Source organism: Molothrus aeneus, chromosome 19 (assembly GCF_037042795.1).
Source record: "Molothrus aeneus isolate 106 chromosome 19, BPBGC_Maene_1.0, whole genome shotgun sequence".
NCBI lineage: Eukaryota > Metazoa > Chordata > Aves > Passeriformes > Icteridae > Molothrus > Molothrus aeneus.
Genome location: NC_089664.1, coordinates 10,546,878 through 10,566,333, shown reverse-complemented (window position 1 = coordinate 10,566,333; position 19,456 = coordinate 10,546,878). Strand labels below are relative to the sequence as shown.

Below are 19,456 nucleotides of genomic sequence, written 5' to 3'. Positions count from 1 at the left end.
TTTTTGTTTTGCTTTGTTTTGGGGGTTTTTTTTTGGTTTTGTTTGGGTTTTTGGTTTTTGCTTTTGGGGGGTTTTTTGCCACTGAACCATTGCCAGCACGTCGGTTTCGGGTCGGTTTTGGGTCGGTTTCGGGTCGGTTTCGGGTCCGTTTCACGCAATTTATACGGGCGGAACCCAACGCTCGGGCCGGGCCCCGCAGCGCCCCCCTGCGGCCGCCCCGCCCCGCCCTGTCAGGCCCCGCCCCTCCAGGCCCCGCCCCTCAGCGCGCGGCCCCGCCAGACCCCGCCCCTCAGCGCGCGGCCCCGCCGCCATTTCGCTGCCCCGGAAGCGCTCGCGGCCCCCCCCCGTGCCCGGCGGAACATGGCGGCCGTGTCCGTGCTGCGCGCGCCCGCCGGCGGCTTCAGCTTCGACAACTGCGCTCGGTGAGGCCGGGAGCGGGACGGGGCCGGGGGTAGCTGCGCGGGGCCGGGGGAGTGCGGGGGCCGTGGGGCCGGGCCGGGCGGCAGAGGCGGCACCGTTCCGCCCGGCCCCACCGGCCCGCTGTGTTGCAGGAACTCGCTGCTGGAGGCCGAGCTCACCCAGAAGGGGCTGCGGGTGCCTGCGCCGCGCAAGACCGGCACCACCATCGCCGGCGTCATCTTCAAGGTGAGGCGGGTGGCGGCGAGGCCGGGCCGGGCCCGCGGCGGAGGCTCCGCGCTGCTGAGTCAGCCCCGGTGTGTGCCCGGCCCCGGTCCGGCCCATCCTGGCCCCGTCCCGGCCCCCGAGCTGCCCCCGGAGGAGGTCGCGGCCTTGGGAATAATTCTCCCTTCCTGCAGGATGGCGTCGTCCTCGGAGCGGATACGAGAGCGACTGAGGGGATGGTTGTTGCTGACAAGAACTGTTCCAAAATACACTTCATTTCCCCTAATATCTAGTAAGTGTTACAGTGCTTTGTTGGGTAGTAAATTGTTTATTTGGTATGGTATTGCGTATTGTTGGTACCGGGGCTTTTAGCAGTGTTCTTTACTAAGAGCAAATATTAAGCTTTCTTTCAAAATTATATTTTATTAGCAAGGCTTGGGGGTTCATGGTATTCCATTTACACTTAAGCAGGCTCTCTTGTTTCACACTCTCTGTGCGAGAACTTAATTCCCTCAATTTTACAATGAGAAAGTTTCTGCTTGTCGCCTGAAGCACGGAGGTTTCTGTCTCCTTTTCCTCACTTGCTGATCACGTTCCTCAGCTGCTGCGGTGCGGGCACAGCTGCAGACACCGAGATGACCACTCAGCTGATCTCCTCCAACCTGGAGCTCCACGCCCTGTCCACGGGCCGGCTCCCTCGAGTGGTCACTGCCAACAGAATGCTCAAGCAGATGCTCTTCAGGTAACTGAGGGGTTTCTTGTTTATTACCCGTGCTGGTAAAACCACCAGATAATGCTTAAGGAGTGTCCTGTCTCAGCCTGCTTGACCTTCATAACAAGACTTCAGGAAAGATTTCATAATTGCTCTTTGTTTCATGAGCTTCTTAACTGAGATGGAAGAGAAATGGAGTCTGTGGTGTTTTACAGAATTATGTAGTGATCACACAACAGAAATAGAACGATATTAGTTTAAAACATAATCCCACCCGTGAAAACTGCTGTGTATCCTTGTGGTGAGAAGGCTGGACCAGTAACAGAGTAATGTGCAAGCTTATAAAGCTGGGAGTGATTTGCAATAGAATCACTGCCTCAGAAGGTCTGCTGGACACTGAAATAAGCCATATTTTAGTACATTTCTCACTTTACTGCTGCCAGCTGGTGAAAGCAGCCTGTTCAGTGCAGAGCTGTACCTGCTAGTTGGGGAGCAGTTCCCAAGCCCTGTTTGGTGTTGAACAGCCCCAGCTGAGCCCTGAGCCTCAGACTCACAGACAAACGTTGCTCCCAGGTACCAGGGCTACATCGGGGCCTCGCTGGTGCTGGGGGGCGTGGACGTGACGGGCCCCCACCTGTACAGCATCCACCCCCACGGATCCACCGACAAGCTGCCCTACGTCACCATGGGTGAGTGCTGCTCCGGGGCCAGGGCAGGGAATGCCTCACATTGCTACCTACAGGGGTTTTAGTTAGAGCTCCTTGTGGGCTGGGAGCTGGGTGGGCATCAGACCACAAAGATAAAGTTGTACCTGGGTTTATAAGGCAGGTGCACTGTTCTGTTTCCTCACTAACATGGGCTGGGATAAAACTCAGCTGCCCGGAAACTGATATTGGGAACATTGCTCTGTGTGATTTCACTTGGGGAACTTGTGTATTGTTTGGAAGACTTGGGTTATTTTAAAAGGAAGCTTGTGTTTGGTAGAGCCACGAGAGTGTAAGGGAAAGTTCAAATAAATATATCAGCTAATCTGAAAACAAAGTGTGTCAGATTAGCAAATCAGCCTGTGCCTGGTGCAGCTTTTGAGCTGCTTCTGTGGTGGGAAAATACACATTTATGGATTGTCATTAATATTCTCTGTTTCTGGCTGGCATCTTTGGCTGGAACAGCTGCTCGGGAGGCGGCGGAGGTTCCAGTTTCCGCGGGTAGCGGTGTAGCGAGGCCGGCCTGATGAACGCCCGCAATTAGCGGCGCCGCGCCGGGCCGGGCGCTGCGGCGGCCGCTGGGTGGCGCCGGCGGGCCGGGCACGGCGGGCAGGGCGCGTGACGTCATCGGGGGCTGTGAGGGCCGTGGGGCCGCGGAACCGGCCCGAACGGGGCCGTGGGGCCATGGAACCGGCCCGAACGGGGCTGTGGGGCCATGGAACCGGCCCGAACGGGGCCGCGGGGCCGCGGAACCGGCCCGAACGGGGCCGCGGGGCCATGGAACCGGCCCGAACGGGGCCGCGGGGCCGCGGAACCGGCCCGAACGGGGCCGCGGGGCCGCGGAACCGGCCCGAACGGGGCCGCGGGGCCGCGGAACCGGCCCGAACGGGGCCGCGGGGCCGCGGAACCGGCCCGAACGGGGCCATGGAACCGGCCCGAACGGGGCTGTGGGGCCGCGGAACCGGCCCGAACGGGGCCGCGGGGCCGCGGAACCGGCCCGAACGGGGCTGTGGGGCCATGGAACCGGCCCGAACGGGGCTGTGGGGCCGCGGAACCGGCCCGAACGGGGCCGTGGAACCGGTCCGAACGGGGCCGCGGGGCCGCGGAACCGGCCCGAACGGGGCCATGGAACCGGCCCGAACGGGGCTGTGGGGCCGCGGAACCGGCCCGAACGGGGCCGTGGGGCCGCTCTGCTCTCCGCACATGCTGGCTTTCCTGCCTCAGTTTTCCTGCCTGTCGGGAAATGCTGGCAGCTCCTCTTTCTCTCCACAAAAATAGCACGGTAGCACACTTAAATTCAAACGAGGGGGCAGTAGAATATCAGAGGATTAAGTTTCGTGTAGCTTAAACTTCGTTTTGCTGCGGGCAGTACCAGGTGTCTGCGGTGCCCACATTCTTTTTGGCCACGCTGTCAGACAAAGCCCTTCTCAGCATCAGGGTCCTTCACCTTCCCACCCCTGGTGCACTGACACTTCCTCCAGTGACCAGCATCTGTTTTAGTAAAAAATTAGGTAATGCATATAGGTGAAAGATAGAATCGAGACAGCCCAAAAACTATGACAAATCAAATTTAAGATAACAGTTGGAAATGTATTTCAGTCTTACTTAGACTAATCTATTGTTTTTTGGGGTATTTTATCCCAAATGTTCGAAAGGCGGTTTATTAAATCGGGGAGGTGTGTTTGGCCAATTAACTTCTGGAAATTAAATAGGAAAGGTGATTGAGAAGTTGAGTTTTATTTTGGTGTGCTGGTCTGTCTGGATGGATAGTGATGTCCCACCTTGCAGGAGAGATTTAAAGGGTACACAGTGCTTACTCAGGAGTGAGAACATCAAATTAAACTGTTTATGCTGACAAAGGACAAAATTGGATTTCAGCAAACAATGCAAGATTGTCTGATTGCTTGGCTTGTCTAGGAAAGCTTCTGGCCAAGGCTTATAATGAAATGCATGCATAAAATTAAAGCCCTTGAAGTGTGTAGTTGAGCTTTCGGAAGCAGGCAGAGTGCTCAGGAGTCTCTGGTGGCTGGAGCTGCTCCCCTGGTGCCAGTGGTGCTTCATATTCATAAATCAGCTCTTCATTGCAGTGGCAGTGTCGTGCTGCAGAGCAAGAACTCCCACTGCTGGGAGCCAGCCCCCAGCCAGGAGCCACGCTGAAAAATGATCCCAGTCCAAGGGGCTGCCGAGATCACGGAATTCTTACCTGGGATGAGCAGCAAATTGAATAACAATCAGTGCGTGTGAATAAATGCCCTGTCACAGAGCCTTGGCAGTGATGGATGAGCAAGTGCTAAATGTTTCTCTCCTAGCTCTGCACATCCTCTGGTGTGGCAGCAAACAGGTCCTTGGGTGAGAGATGGACTGTACCTGGCAATGAGAACTTGTCTTCAGTGAAGGCTCTGCTGAAAAGATCCAGGGCATCTGCTTTAGAAAAGCTCCTGCAGTTTTAATTCACAGTGAAAATTTTTTTGCTATGTATCAATAATTATCTTTCACTTAAAATCAATACTGAAGTGGCACAACTCTCGAGTGAAGACCAGATGGTATTTTTAGTCAGTTTATTAAAGTTGCATACAGAAAATTTAACACCTTGGTTGGGAAAAATCAGGAAATGACCAGTGTTACTTAAAGAAGAGAACAGTAAATTCTCTTATCATTTCATAACTTCCCTGGTTCATACTGAAAAGCATTTGCCTCAGAGTAGTTCAGCTTCTGTAATTCTGTAGAATTTGTTTGCAGTCAATATTTTTATTTATGTAGATATTAGATTAATGCTTCCTGAATATTTGGTTCTGAAGTAGCTTACTGAAAATATATGCAAAGTAAATTCTTTGGAATTGAGATGGCATTTTTTACTTGATGTTAAGTGTAAGCATTCTTAGCAGATAGATGGGTTTTAAAGATCTGAATGGATTTTTTCCTGAGTGCTATATAATACAAATAAATTATGACTTTGCTAATTATCCTTATGACACATTATCAGATGGCTTTCCTGGAGGTTTTAATGGATTTGAGCTTGAACTGCTGCTGAATCTGAACTGGTAGTGGCTCAAATCAGTTACTGTGTGTATGAGGTGGGGAATCCATCCCAAGTTAATGGATGGTGTTTTGCTGTGTTTGGATTTTGTCCTTCTCCAGACTTTATGTTTGGGAATTGTGAAGCTTGTTTCTGCATAAAGGCAAAGCATGCTTGTTAAAAATGAATTATTGGTGGGCACTGAGTGCACGGACAAGAGAGCAGCTGTTTCCCCACACACAAACAAGTTCTCCATAGACCCTTAATATCCAAGTTTTCTGTGTTTTTATAGGAGCTGCAATAAGAAAACCGTGCTTGCAATGTTTACTTAAGTTGCCAGTTTTATTGCCCACTCTCCTGTCACAATGCAGCTTTCAGGAGGCAGCTGGAGAGGCTGGAACATTGTGGGGCTGTTTGGAAGGCCAGTGGGGTGGGACAGGGACAGGGATGCTTGGCTGGGCTGGGAGGCTTTTGCTAAGGGAAATTTTAAATTTAGGCTTGTTTAGGATTTATAAGCACTAGAGAAAAAATGAAGCGAGTCTATTCAGCTGTTCCAGCTTCCTGTTCTGCTAGAACCTCCTTAGGATCTTGGGTTTCTGATGTAAATGTCTACATGTAGGTTTAATTAAGTTAAGACTTTAAACAACTCTTTGAAAATTTACATTTTAGGACTGTCTGGATTTATTTATTTAAGGTTGATAGTAGATTTGGCATTTATTTGTGTCTCGGTAACATAGTGAGATAAATAATTAAGTGTAATTCTTTATGTATAAAGGATTTCATGCACTGTAACATAAAATTCTCCCTGCTTTTTTCTGTTTTTTGTCTTTAAGTTACTGATTTCCTGCCCATAGTTCTTTTGGGAACTTCTTTTTTAAAGGAGCTGGAGGAATTCAGCATGAGCCATGTATGCAATTGTGTTATCAATAATCTTTTATTTGTCACTAGAAGTTTTAAGAAATTAAGATCACTTTTCCCCAACTAAATAGCTAATGTAGTAATTTTGGTCAGATATTACATTTTGAGCTTTCTTTTTTTTTTTGCACTTTTTCTGGTCTTTGTAATCTGATTTTGTGAACCTTTCCCCAGGAACAGGGCTGTTTTCCAGCTTTGAGGCTTCCCACTCAGCTCATGGTCGGCCTTCATTTGGGAATAGCACGAATGTGGGCTTGGTTTGAGACCATAGCCCAGATTTTTTTCCCCCTCTCATTAGAAATATTCCTATATAATTCCAGAAGAATTATTATTTTATTGTTCAGGTTCCTTTATTTGTTTTGGCACATGCTTTATTTTGACCTTGTTTGAAGGGTCAGTAAAACTCCTTTTATTTGTGATTTGTTCTGTGATATCAGCTGTTTGCATCAGCAGTTCAGCTTTCCTATTAGTTGCTTTAAAATCGTCTTTATTCTCAGTTTCAGCATTTAAAAAATGGGGTTGTGTATTGCTCCAAGGTGTAAATGAATAGTCATTGCCAGCAATACAAGTGCATACTTAGAGTGTCCTACTGCTTTTAGATGTGATGTATTTGGTACTGTAAAGGTAATGATCCTCAACCACAGCAATATTCTGTAACAGGAATATCTGTCATATTCATCAGGATTACCATGTTCATTGATTTGTGTCTGTAAATCTGCTGTTTCAACCCTTTAAATTTGATCTATAATTGGACCTCCTTAAATGGTTCAGCTAAGGTAGTCTGTATTTTCTCAACAGTGTCACTGTCAGCTTCTCCTTTTTCATTATACATTCAGCAGACTTGATAAAATCAGCAGGACACCTCATTTGAAACTGTTTAATCGCTGCCTTTTGCTTTCACTAAACCATTGAGGTGGTCAAGCGATATACACAAATCATTTTAAATAGGAAATATGGCTTTCTCTGTGACCCAGCTAAACAGATAGCACTATGCAAAACAAGTTAAAAAGTAATAAATGCCAAAAAATCTTCTAATTGGAGTAAAAAATTGCAGCTAACTTTATTCACTCCCCAAAAGTAGTGCTCTCTGAAATATGGGTAGGGCCACCGACAGACAAGAAAATCTTCCTGAAGGCTCACTCTTTCTGAACAAAGCAAGTTTACAGTTTCAAATAGTGCCATCCTGCTTTTTGTGTACAAATGTGACAAAAAGAACATTTATAAGCCTGCAGTCACAGTGCTTTGGGCAGAGATGGCTCCTGTTCCATCACTGCACTTGTACTTGGTCCTTTCTGGAGAGGAACGTTAAACTTGTGGCTTTGTCTCTGGCACTTTGTTCAGCTGTTATTGCTCATTATTGTAAGAATAATGGCACAGAGCAGGAGCACAATTAACTGTTTAACTGCAGGGAAATCTGCTGGCGGCAGCAGCCCCTGCCCTGTCCCACTGCTGGGCTGCTCATCCAGCCTTGGAGCCATCTCCTCTCCCCAGCACCCCTCAAAGAGGGGCAGGCACGGACGTGGGGCGGGAGGGATGGAGGAGCAGGGACTGCAAACTGTGGCATTCCCCTAACTCTCTGTTTCTAACCCCATTTTTGTGCCTTATGTTCAAGATGGCAAGGAGGAAAGGCTGTCAGGATGGGCCTGTGCCCAAAGCTGTACCCCCAGGATTAAATCGGGTTCTCACTTAGTGTAGACGCTGTACAGTGCAGAGGAAGCTGTGGTGGGCTTGGTTTGGTTTGTGCTGATGAAATGACTGTATTTTTCTCTAAAAAATGGCCATACCTAAATGCACTGGCTGAAGGGCTGTCCTGGTGTTGTCACCACAGGTTCTGGATCGTTCGCGGCCATGGCAGTGTTTGAAGATAAATACAAACCCGACATGGAGGTGAGTCCTGGGTTTTAAACCTCAGCCTTTCTTCTCTCAGCAATCCTCATCATCATAAGAATTTAGGAGGTTCGAAACTCTAAAAAAGGTAAATATGCTCTAGTGTTGCTGCACTTGAAATGTTCTAATGTCAGCTTTCTGCAAAGCTGTAAAAATTGATGGGTAAAATCAATAAATTTGCAAGAAGCTGTATATATGTATGGGAAAATGTGCAATTTGAATGTAGGTGAAGGCTTTAAAAACATACAGCTTACTGGTTGTAGTTTACTTCAGCAATTTACCAGCCCTTGCACAGTCAATATTTTTGTTTTTCTGTCCCTCTGTCCTTCTCTCTCAGTCTTGAGAAGAGAATGCATCTAAAAGTCTTCAGATGCTCCTCATTTTTGTAATGCAGCTGCTGTGGGTGATTTCCTCCCCCTGAAGTGCACTGTGGTTTCAGGTGATGGTCCTGTAAATCCACAGTTCTTTTCTACAAAGCTGGTAAATGAAGTTTAAAATGTGAGATGATCTCCTGTACCGTGGTACATCTCCTGACAAATCACAGTGTGCAATTCCAGCAGATTTTGTAAAAAGCAGTCAAGTGCCCCACCTTGTTTTGAGAAGTTTGCCATTAGTTAATTGCCTCAGCATGAGTAAAAAGCAGTTTTCCAGTTATCCCTGGCCCCTCTCCTGCCAGTACCTAAGCAAGAGTTGTAGGTGTGCAAAGTTAGGGACACACAGTGGGATCAGGATGGCTGTGATTTGGGCAGCATCTGAAGAGGCTGGACTTGTGGCCTCAAGTATATTTACAATTGTTATCAGGAATACTGGACTATGTTTAATAGGCTCCCAAGTGTCTCGGGGAAGGATCCTCACACCAGATGGCTGATAGAGCCACGAGAGAGAGAGGAAGACTCTGTTTTTCCCTCTCCCCTCGCGCTGCTGCAGGAGTGAGCGCTCCCTTGTGCAGCCTCCTGCGTGACTGCACTTGGCACGTGTGCCATCCACTGCAACCACGGATGCAATCCCTGGGAGCAGCAGCTCCAGCACAACGCTCCTCTTTCCAACAACAAACGGCAAAGAGCTGTGCTGTGGAACTAAAGTTTTCATTTATTCTCCAGCTAGCTTTCAAGCTTAGATTTTAAGTCATTTCTTGTGTTAGAGCAACCAAAAAAGGCACCAAAAACTGGTAAATCTCTAAATTTTCCTATTTCGAAAGGTCACCCTCATTAAACTGTCTTCACACACTACCATAAGTGGCAGCAGATAGTCACTTATAACAGGCATGGAGAAATGCAGCCTACCAATTTGTTGAAATAGATATTTAGATCTTTGAGACTTGCATGCACCTTAACCCTTCCTTTGGTTTTCCTGGATAATCTGTTATCTAGTAACAGTTCAGGAATTGTATTAACCGAGCCAGCAAAGTTTCATGTGATAAAGTTCAATGGTACTCTTAAACACTTCCTCATATTCTGTTATGGCTGTGAGTTTGTATTTACATTCCAAGTCAGATGTGGGATTTTTTTTTCAATTAATTAATAAAATAACAAATATTTCAGTTGAAATGAATCCAAATTAAATCTGAAATATGCTATGTATATTTTACATAAAACTGGCTACAAAATGGCAATGAAGATAAAATTGCTGGAGACTCATTTAATAAAATTGGTAGAAAATTATTATTTTTCTGTCAAGATCAATGCTCCTTTCTTTTGCACTAATTGTCAGAATAGCTTGCTAGGGCTACTGGAGGGTAGTGGTGTGCTTCAAGACCATCACATCACAGAAAAATGATTCAAAGGCAAACTGTCCTGCACCCTCTGGTATCAACTTGCAAATTAGCATCTGGAATGTAATTAAACAAGCTTAATGAAAGTAGCAGCTGAATACTACTGGAAAAGACAATCAGCTTTTTTGCCTCTGATATATATTCTGTACTATTGAAGCTGATCACCAAACACATCGTGTGAGCACAGTTAAAAAAAAATTAGCATTTATTTGAAGAATAGGAACTGTTTTTCATTCTGTTATGCTTTTGGCATGCACTGGTGTCCCAGGAGAGCCGTGCCACAGCAGATAGTGCACAATATTTATAAATCCATGACAGGCAATAATAGCAACTTGAAAAATTCTTTTGCTAGAATTTCAAGTTGAGAGCTGCCAAAAGCTGAGAGGATCAAATCTGCAGTGGCAGCTGCTGTGCCCTACAGTTAGAATTGTAGACTTTGAAGATGCTCAACTAAAAAAAAATAAAAAAATAATAAAATAAAAAAAGACTGCAGGCTTAGCCAATTTTTGCAGGTTTCTAGAGCCCTGGCTCCCTGTCTTTTGAAGATGAGTTGCTGAAGCTTCTCCCAGTGCCTGAGGCATGCTAACACCAGCAGGATGTATTTTTTCCATAGACTTAGTGTGTCTTCAGATTTAAGTAGCACATGCGTTATCAGTGCCAGCTGTGATGGTCCTTCCCTGGCTGCAGTGCTGGGAGAGGATCTTTACCCCCGTCCTTCAGGGGAGCTCTGGAGATGGATGGCAACGCCCCCGAGTGCCCCTCGTGAGCCTGATTTATGGAGGCAGGGTGTGTTTGTGGGGAAGGAGTGCTGGCCTCTAGAGGAACCATTATAGATCGCTGAGGATGGGAGCACTTTCAGCCCTGAAGGCCTCTAGATGCTTCAAAAATGTAATGCCAAGCACCTAACTACTGTGGAACAATATTAATCTGTCATGTGGGCAGCTATAGATCTGCTTTAAAAAACGTACGTGGAAGAACAGCACATCTAATGGAGCGTTTCCAGCTTAGATCTTTCATTGGAGCCAATTTTTCTTCCAATAGAGCCGCCACTGGTTTTAAACCTTACAGTCATTTTGTAAATGCACTTGTGCCTTCTGGTGTTAAACAATAGTGAAGAAATACTTTGAGTCAGTGGATATGGAAAGCATTGTGAGCTGGGGAAAAAAGTCTACAGTATTAAATGCTGGAATTCTGCATTTATGTATCCTGTGGTGGTGGAATTCCTCAGGAGATGGGGAGGGGGATATATTTTCTTCTGGTATTTGATTTCTGGTGTTTGAAAGTAGAAGCATTTTGTCTGTAGAATTACTTGATGCTCAGTGGGGCTACGTTGTAGACTTCTTGTTTAAGCAAGGAAAGGCTGCTTCTAACTTCATTTCTTTTCTGTATTTCATCAAAACAACCAGGTTTAATAAAAAGGGTGCAAAAGGAAGAGAATCAGAAACCTCAGAAAACAGAACTTTTGCAAAGAAAAGAAAGTAAATCTTGGAGTGGCAAGTTAGGAGCAGAACAGGTGGAAGACAGGAGATAAGAGACAGTCTGGCAGATACTTAATTATTTCTAGGATAGATCACCACAAAGGTGTGAGATTATACTTCCAGTCATTTCAACCATTTCTTAAGTGTGGCAGGAAATCAAGTGGTGCTGAATAAAAACAAAAATACCCTGGAGGGTAAGAAAGATGAGTAAGAGAGGACTGTTCTGTGTTCCACATGGAGCACAGACCTCTCGGTGCTGCAGCAGCTGTGCTGTCCCAAAACCTGCAGCTGGCTGTCTCCTCTCTGCAGTGGGGGCTTTGGCTCACCTGCTTGGGTGGGACCTGCAGGGGCTGGTGAGCAGTTTGGCAGGCAGGTTTGGGTGGAGTGGTTTTTGAGACACTTCTGAGTGAAGTAGCTGAGGAGCAGAGAGCTTTCCTCAGGATGCTCCATGTGCTCTGGGATCTTTGCAGTATCGAAATGCAAAGTAGCCTAATGCAGCTTTTGCTGTGCATCTCTAATTCCAGTAAAAAAAATGCATCAGGCACACTACAAAATATGAAAACATGTAACTTTCTTCCATTTTTAAGCAGCTGACACATAGATCCTTCAAATGTTCCTGTGCTCACATTTCCTACTGTCCCTCAATATGGGAGAATTATTTTTGTTTATTAACTAGTGACAACAATGCTGAGCTATTTTTGGGACCTGTCACGAGTCTCTAATCTGCAGCAGTGGTTGTCTCCGCGGCCCTGGTGCGGTGTGACAGGGTGGGAGCAGTGACAGGCTGCAGATGAGCCCGCTTCATTAGCCATGGTGATCAGCTCTGGGCTCAGGTGTGGCAGCCGCGCTGATCCCCAGCTGACACTGCTGCCTTAATGACTCTGCAGGACGGGCACCACTTGCTGGGAGGTTTGTGGGCTCCACTCTGGCAGCAGACAATGGAGATCAAGCCAGACTATGGGAGTTAGGCTGGAGAGCCTGCCTGAGATACTTGAACCCCCGTTGGTGTCAAACACGGAATTAAGTAAATGGGGGAGGGAGATGAGACAAAATCTGACTTGGTGAGCAAAAATCGGGACTTTGTGTTTCTGTGCCTGTGTATTTCATTATCCAGTGACAGCAACTGAGGCTGTTAGTGGCAGCATCTTCACTCCTTGCTGCCAGAGCTTGTGGCACTGCAGTTTTCAGCTTTCCTGACATAGCTGTGTTTGTGTCTCCTGGAGACAGGGATTTCCATGGGTAAATATCAGGTCTTAGTGCATACAGTCAGCCAGAAAATAAAGGCTTATCATACCTGTTTCTTATTCTTAGGTTAGATCACAATTATCCCGTGGCAGCCTGGTTTCTGCCTGACACGTTGGACAGTTTGTATTGTTTTCATCATCTTTCACAGAACTGTGCCGTGGATCAATTTCCTTTGTGGAACTAGTGTTAAACAGGAAGTCTGGGCTGATTTGGAATATGCCAGCTAGGTGTGCTCTGGCATGGCTGGGATTGCAGCAGAGGTGTTTTGTGGGGTGCTTTCTGAAGGAGAGAAAGCCTGGTTTGTGTGCTAAAGTCGCTGGGACACTGCCTGCAGCACCAGTCTGAGATCCCAGAGATACCCAGCAGTGCTGCCTTCCAGTTTGCTGATTGCAGACTGTATCAAGGGAAATAAATGTTACCTTTGTGTAAATTGGGCCTTGCTGCATGTCAAAGAGCAACAATTTCTTCACCTTTATGAAAGTAACACTTAAACTTTGTCCATAATAATGTAGACAAGCTGGCCAGAAGCAGAGCGCTGTGTTAAGGGATCATTTCACTGCACAGGGTAGGGGAAGGACAGGTAATTATTTTTGATGCATTTCTCAGGAGCAGGTGTTCCAGTTTAAATTGTTCCAGTTTGTATATCTCCCATAACTGCAGAACACAGGCAAAATGTACTGGCAGATATTTCACATGGCACGCAGCCTGAGCGCTGCTCCCGCGGCGAGGCCGGCAGGGCTGAGGGCAATTGCTGTGAGGGAGAGGGGAGGAGGAGGAGGAGGGAGCCAGCCTGGCCTTTATGGAGCATTTTGGTGTGTTAGGAAGGATATATTACCAGAGGGCCCAAAGCTTCTTCTCCAAATAAAACATTGACCTTCATTCCCTTCCATCCTTTTGTCAGAGGTAAAGCAATGGTCAGATGGGCAGAGTTTGCTTTATTTTAAGCCAGACGTGTTATTGCTTGATATTAATTTTTTTATATGCAGTAACATAAAATAACTTTAAGTGTAGTCTTTTGCAGGGTTTGCATATCTGGGTGGCTGAGGGTCGGTGTGTTACTGCAGAGCAGCACAGAGGGGCCAGAGGAGGAGCTGCAGCCTGGCAGCATTAACAGCTCTGGTGCTGTTAAGCCAGTTCCAATTTTGAGAATCAGTTCCCTAAAATCCCAAGAACTTTACTAAGTGATGGATTGAATGAGTTTTTGTAATCATTCTTAGTTCAGAGAATAGGAATAGTGTTAGAAGAAATCCCATAGTTGTGAGAAGAGCTTGTAATTTAATTCTGTGCCATCGGAAATATGGATTGTACTAATCCCCGTGTAGGGAATGACATACAGCAACTAATGTTATTGAATAGTAGTTCCGATCATATAAGTTTCTTGTCTTGGCAGGTAATTTGGCATAAATTGTTAATGTAAATCCAGGTTAGTGGGGAAGACATTATTTTACTAAAAAAGATAAACTGCTGATTAATTCAGTATAGAACTCAATTACAAATTGAAAGTGTCTCTGCGGGACGCCAGTACCCTAAAGACAGCAGATGTTGAATTGATACTCCAGCATATTTCACCCTGGTATGAAATATTAACGTGGTTTATTATACTGATGGTGTATGATATCAGAGAGGGGGTGGGGATGAGCCTGCGCTCACAGGCAGCTTCCTCAGAATGGGAAAAAACTGTTATCTCTGAGAATAATTACCAGGGACTACTGAGCTGTTTATTTGAAAGTTCTTAGCAGAAGATGGTTAGAAAAATAAACATTTAGTGACACTTCAGTCACAGTGAATCCAAACATAAAACACATAGATCTAATTTTAAAAAATTTTAAAAAGAGACAAGTTGGGTCATTCCTTATTCTAAGGCAGCACTGGAAATGCTCTTTTTTGGGGGGAGACTTGTTAAACCTGAGCGGTTTAAAGGACACATGCCAGCCCCTTTCCTGACAGCCATACCAAATCTGTTCTTGCTGCTGGAGCCTTCCAGCCTCCCTTACAAGAAACAGAAAGTCCTTTGCCTCTCAGGTTTGTTCTCTTTGGACTTAGAGCAGACTTCAGCATCTCTTCCAGGTACAGACTGATCTCCACCCCAGCCCCTCACTCCCCATACGCTGCTGATTCTCTTCCAGACTCTAATTATGCTCCTGTAGGTGCTTATGTCCTTCAAGAGGTATTGCTTTCTACCCCTGAATTCCCAACACTCCTTTATCGATTTATTTTTTGTTGCCATTGTCCTTCCTGAAGCTTCTGACTTTTTCTTCTTCCCTTCTCTTCCCAAAAACTCTTGGGGATTCTCATTTTAAGTAGTATCAACTTTTTATATGATAGTATTTGAAAAAATCTCATTGTAAAAGACTGTTTTGGTAAGTATTTGCATTTGTTTATTCTTACAAAAATACTTGTTTATGTTGATATTGTACTGATCGTGCATTGCATTTCAAATCTTTCTAAGAATTGCTTTGGGGAACTGCACAATGTATTGCATCTCTAACAGCATCCTGGTAACCTGCAGAAGGGATTAATTTTATTTTGGTAAGAGAAAAAAAAAATCAGGCATTTCTAAAGTTTTAAAATCTGGAAAAGACATCTCCTGTTTAACTTGCTTGTGAAGTTACAGAATGTGAGGAAATAGTGTTCACAAAGCCATTCCAGCTGCTTCCTTTGCTGCTGGAGCGTAATGATAAAATTGTTTACAGGTTATTAGTGAAGACAGTATTAATACAGTGTAGAAGTAGCCTCATCTCCTGTAGGAAAGTCTCTTTTTTCCTTCAGTAGCACTTGAAATTTGGAAATTGCTCAAGTGAGAAGAGAAAGTTGATCCAAGTCATATAGAAGAATAATGTGTAAAAGTTGCTCCTTGGTGCTGTTTGGGACTCGTGGCACAGCAGCTGTGAGAGGCAATCCATCAGCTCTGAGTGTCTGCAAACTGCAACTCTCCAGATAACAGGTTTAAAGTAAAGATTTAATACAGCCTCTATCTGCTGTGATGTTGCAGTGACAGTTTAAAACTCATTCTCTAAATCTCAGCAGACTTTATAGCCAGCAGTGGGCCCATATAAAGCTTAATGGCATTACAACACATAAATCATCTTTTAAAGATGCTACCAGTAGCGCCAATATTAAATGCAGACAATTGTCTGCGTTATAAATAATTTATCAAACAGCGTTTCAGATGAGCCTTCCGTGCTGAGTTATTTATTTTAGCCCTTGCTGCCCTGTTCCTCAGGCAGCCCTTGGCAGTCCCTGCAATGCTGTGGTCAGTGTAATGAAGCTGTCCCACGGCTCAGCCCTGCTGACCATTGCAGCGCCGCCGCCAAGCGCTGCCGTTTGTCAGGCGCGGGTAAATGGAGCTGCACATTGGAGCCAGGGGACACATTGTGGGCTCTGGGATGGGGACAGACAGATCGCCCCATAAAGTGCTGCTTGTCACCGCTGCCTCGCCGTGCACTTCATCACTCGGCCGTAATCTCATTTAAGGAGCGCTGGGGGCCCCAGAGGAGGATATTCCCAGTTAGCTTGGTCTTTGCGACCATAAAGCACGAAGTGCTCCTTTTATGTACTCTGAACTTTTAGGGTTTTTTAAGATTAATTATTATAGTGACTCATTGAGGGCCCTGTACTTGAGACTGTGTCAGCACTTTCCTGCTAACCCCTTATTTTGTGACTGTAAGTAGCAGTCCTTGCTGAACTCCGTGCAGGATCACTGTAAGGAATACTTGGGGTTTTTCTTGTGGCTGTTCTGTTCAGCTTTGTAAACTGTCAGAAGAGTAGCAGGAAGCAGCACTGAGGCAGGGTTTTCTAATGACAATTATTCCATGTTCACAGACTGAGCTGCACTGTGTCAGTGAAGGAGCTGAGGTTACAGCCTGGGCTCTCTGTGCAGTGGCTGCCTCAGTGCAGTTACAGCTCAGCTCTTCCAACTGCACTTTACTGGGTATTTTTCAACTATTTTGATAATGTGATAGAATATATTTTTAAAGCAAATCAGATTTAAATTAGAGGAGTCTGTGAGGTTTGCAGTGTTGACTCAAAAGGATTCAATTAAAAGGAGGAGTGGAACAAACTCCACCCATCTGCTATAGTTTTCCTAAGCTACTTTTCTTACACCTAACCCTCATATAGCTTAAAATTACTCTGCTTTTGCTACCACTTAGTTCTTAGACCTACACATACTTCTTTGGTTTATTTCACTATAGTACTAAAAACCTTTGTCTGCAACAAATTATTGACAGTCTTATATCAGTTAAGTGAAGAATTACTTGCTTGTCAGGATTTTATTGCCCAAAACACTGACGGAAAGGTTTTTTGGAAAGGATTATTTTTGCAGCATGGCTGTATTGTTCTAGTCAGCTTGGTAGGAAACGTAATTCAATTTATTATTTTTTATAAAGAGTAATAGTTGTGAAGCTGGGAGTGAAGTAAGAATTGCTGCTGTTCCTGTAGTTCAGTGGAGTCTGTGCCCTGCTGCCATGGCTGTTGGCACAGGAATGCTGCCATTCCCACTGTCCAGAGGGGCAGCAGGGAGTGCAGGGCAGGCCCAGGGCAGGCAGGGGGCAGCTGAGCTGGTTTTGGGCTCCTTGAGCCGCGCTCGGGGCTGGAGCAGCTGCAGTCGGGGCTGAGGCCCCTGGCCCTGCAGCCCCTGGCACTGCAGCCCCTGGCCCTGCAGCCCCTGGCCCTGCAGCCCCTGGCCCTGCAGCCCCTGGCACTGCAGCTCCTGGCACTGCAGCTGTCACGGGGCAGGGGCCTGGCACACACAGGCTGTGAGAATGAGGCACACTGGAAAATGCTGCATTTATCAAATTCAGTATTGACCCCATCTCTTGTTCCTGGTGTCTGCTGACAGAAGATTATTCCAAGGTGTGAAATAGCAGCAAAGCAGTGAGGAGGGAGCCTGGGAGCCTCAGCATCCCAGCAGGATCTGCTGGGTCAGCTGAGCAGCCACTGCTGCACAACCTGGGGATGAGTCCACACCTCTGTGTCCATGGATGTGTGCCAGCCTCACTGTTTGTGTACTGAAACAGGCAGCTCTAGTTTTCAAGTAAGTAACACACCTTTGAGAGAAAGTAAGGGGTCCACATTCTGTGGTTTGTACTTTCTAGGCTACTGAAAAGATTTGTGTATGTATATGATGTATGCATATGTCCATATACATATTTATATGTTTTCCTTGCATTCTGACCCTCTGGCAGGTGACAGGGGCACAGGCTCAGTGGAGCTGAGGGTGCAGGATGTCCCCTTGCTGGGCAGGGCTCTCCAAGGCCAGTGCCATGGGAAGGGTGCAGGGCTGGGCTGAGGAGCTCTGGCAGTGAAAACATTTCCTTTGACACATTCAAATGATACATCAAGAAAGGTTCCAGCAGGAGCTGAGGCCATGTCAGATGGTTCCTGATGGCCCTGAGCTGAGTGTGGCACTTTGCTGGTTTGGAATAGCCCCAGCCCTGGCTGGGAGCTGCAGAGGGAACCAGTGCTGCTGGAGAGGCTGCCAGTGCCATCAGTGCTCCCCAGGCCTCCAGAGCAGCGCCAGGCATGTGGTACTGCTGAGGGGGGAATGTGATCTTACGGATCTGGTGTAATAGTCTAATGGATATTTTGATGAATTTGAAATGTTTCTGTGTAAAAGATACTCCTGACTGCTGTTGTGTAATGTGGGCACTGTTGCACTCGGGTTGCCTCTAACTCGTAACTGTGTCTTGGTTAGATCCATTACTGTAGCAAAAGTTCCTCTTTTGTTTCACTTCAGTGGTACAAAGGTAACCAAGCTCAGCATTTTGGCTGCAGTACTGGTGATTGGAGGGTTTGGTGCATCGTTTATTGTTCCAAGCTCAGCCTCCACAGGCACGGGGAGGCAGAGTCCTGGGACGAGCCAGCACTGGGCAGTGACAGCTCTTCTCCCTTCCCAGGAGGAGGAGGCCAAGCAGCTGGTGCGGGACGCCATCGCAGCCGGCATCTACAACGACCTGGGCTCGGGCAGCAACATCGACATCTGCGTCATCAGCAAGAGCAAGCTGGATTTCCTGCGGCCCTACGACGTGGCCAACAGGAAGGGGGACAGGTGAGTGGGCCTGAAGCTCTTGTGGGGTCCCTGCTCTGCCTGTTTCCAGTAATGCCCAGTTCTGTCAGTGTTCCCTGTCTGTAGAACTTTCAACTAAACAGTGCAAAGGAGCAGCTGTAGCAGCAGCTGAACAGAGGCAAATACATTGGTGGAATCATTCTAGAGTTGCAAAACATAAGTAAATTGCTTGTTCTTTGGTTTTTAGCACAAAGTCCCTCCCCACTTTGAGAGCCCACTGATTTCAGTAACAACCTTTCCAGTTATGTGGCAGTGTTTTTGGGAGCAGTTTCCTGCAGTGCTGGTTTATCTGAGACTCTGTCAGTTATTGCAATCAGTATAGATTTTGCAGCAAGCACAGCTTCTTTACTTTGGCCTTTTACAGGAAATGTCTAAAGCTGATCAGTTCTGTAAGTTTAAATGCAAGTTTTCCTCTGTACCATGTTCCAGACTAATTTTCCCCCATTTCTTTACTAGGTTTGGTAGGTACAAGTGTGAAAAAGGAACAACTGCTGTTCTCACAGAGAATGTGGCACACCTGGAGCTCGAGGTGGTGGATGAGACCGTGCAAACCATGGACACATCCTGAGCCTGGTGGGTGCTCAGAGAGCAGCTGGTGCAGAATAAAGAGGCTCTGCCCACTGTCTGTGTGTCTGTACCTGGTGCTGTTGCTGCTGCTTCTCCCTTCCTCCTTTAGAGCAGGTGAGGCTCGAGCAGCCCTGAAGGGCTCTGGGAGTGACCCCAAGGGGAATGAGCAGGTGAGAGCTGTGCTCCCCTCCAGGCACCACCTGGCACTGGGGGCAGACAAGGAGCTGCTTTGTTACCTCACTCCAGGAACAAAACAGCAGGAGTAAAACTGCTCTGCAGAAGTCGAATTTGATACATTTTGATTTAATAGAATGTAAGAAAACAGAGAGATTGGTGGTTCTGAATGGCTGCCCTTGCCCCCTCCAGCAGACGCTGCTCTCCTCCTTCACTGCAGGTATCATCACTGCTCATCAGGGGATGGTGCTGTTACTGCTTCCCTGTTTGCTGTAGATACAGGGCAGATCCGGCCTCAT

At 46.6% G+C, this 19,456-nt stretch overlaps 1 protein-coding gene across 1 annotated transcript; it reads left to right on the top strand.

Moving 5' to 3' along the window:
• The first annotated feature begins 311 nt into the window (after window positions 1-311).
• On the top strand, window positions 312-19,041 carry PSMB7 (proteasome 20S subunit beta 7). Its single transcript, XM_066563155.1, has 8 exons — window positions 312-422; window positions 552-645; window positions 816-913; window positions 1,223-1,363; window positions 1,907-2,022; window positions 7,797-7,855; window positions 18,247-18,398; window positions 18,873-19,041. The coding sequence occupies exons 1-8, from the start codon at window positions 361-363 to the stop codon at window positions 18,982-18,984; spliced, it is 834 nt and encodes a 277-aa protein (XP_066419252.1). The 5' UTR covers window positions 312-360; the 3' UTR covers window positions 18,985-19,041.
• The last annotated feature ends 415 nt before the right edge of the window (window positions 19,042-19,456 follow it).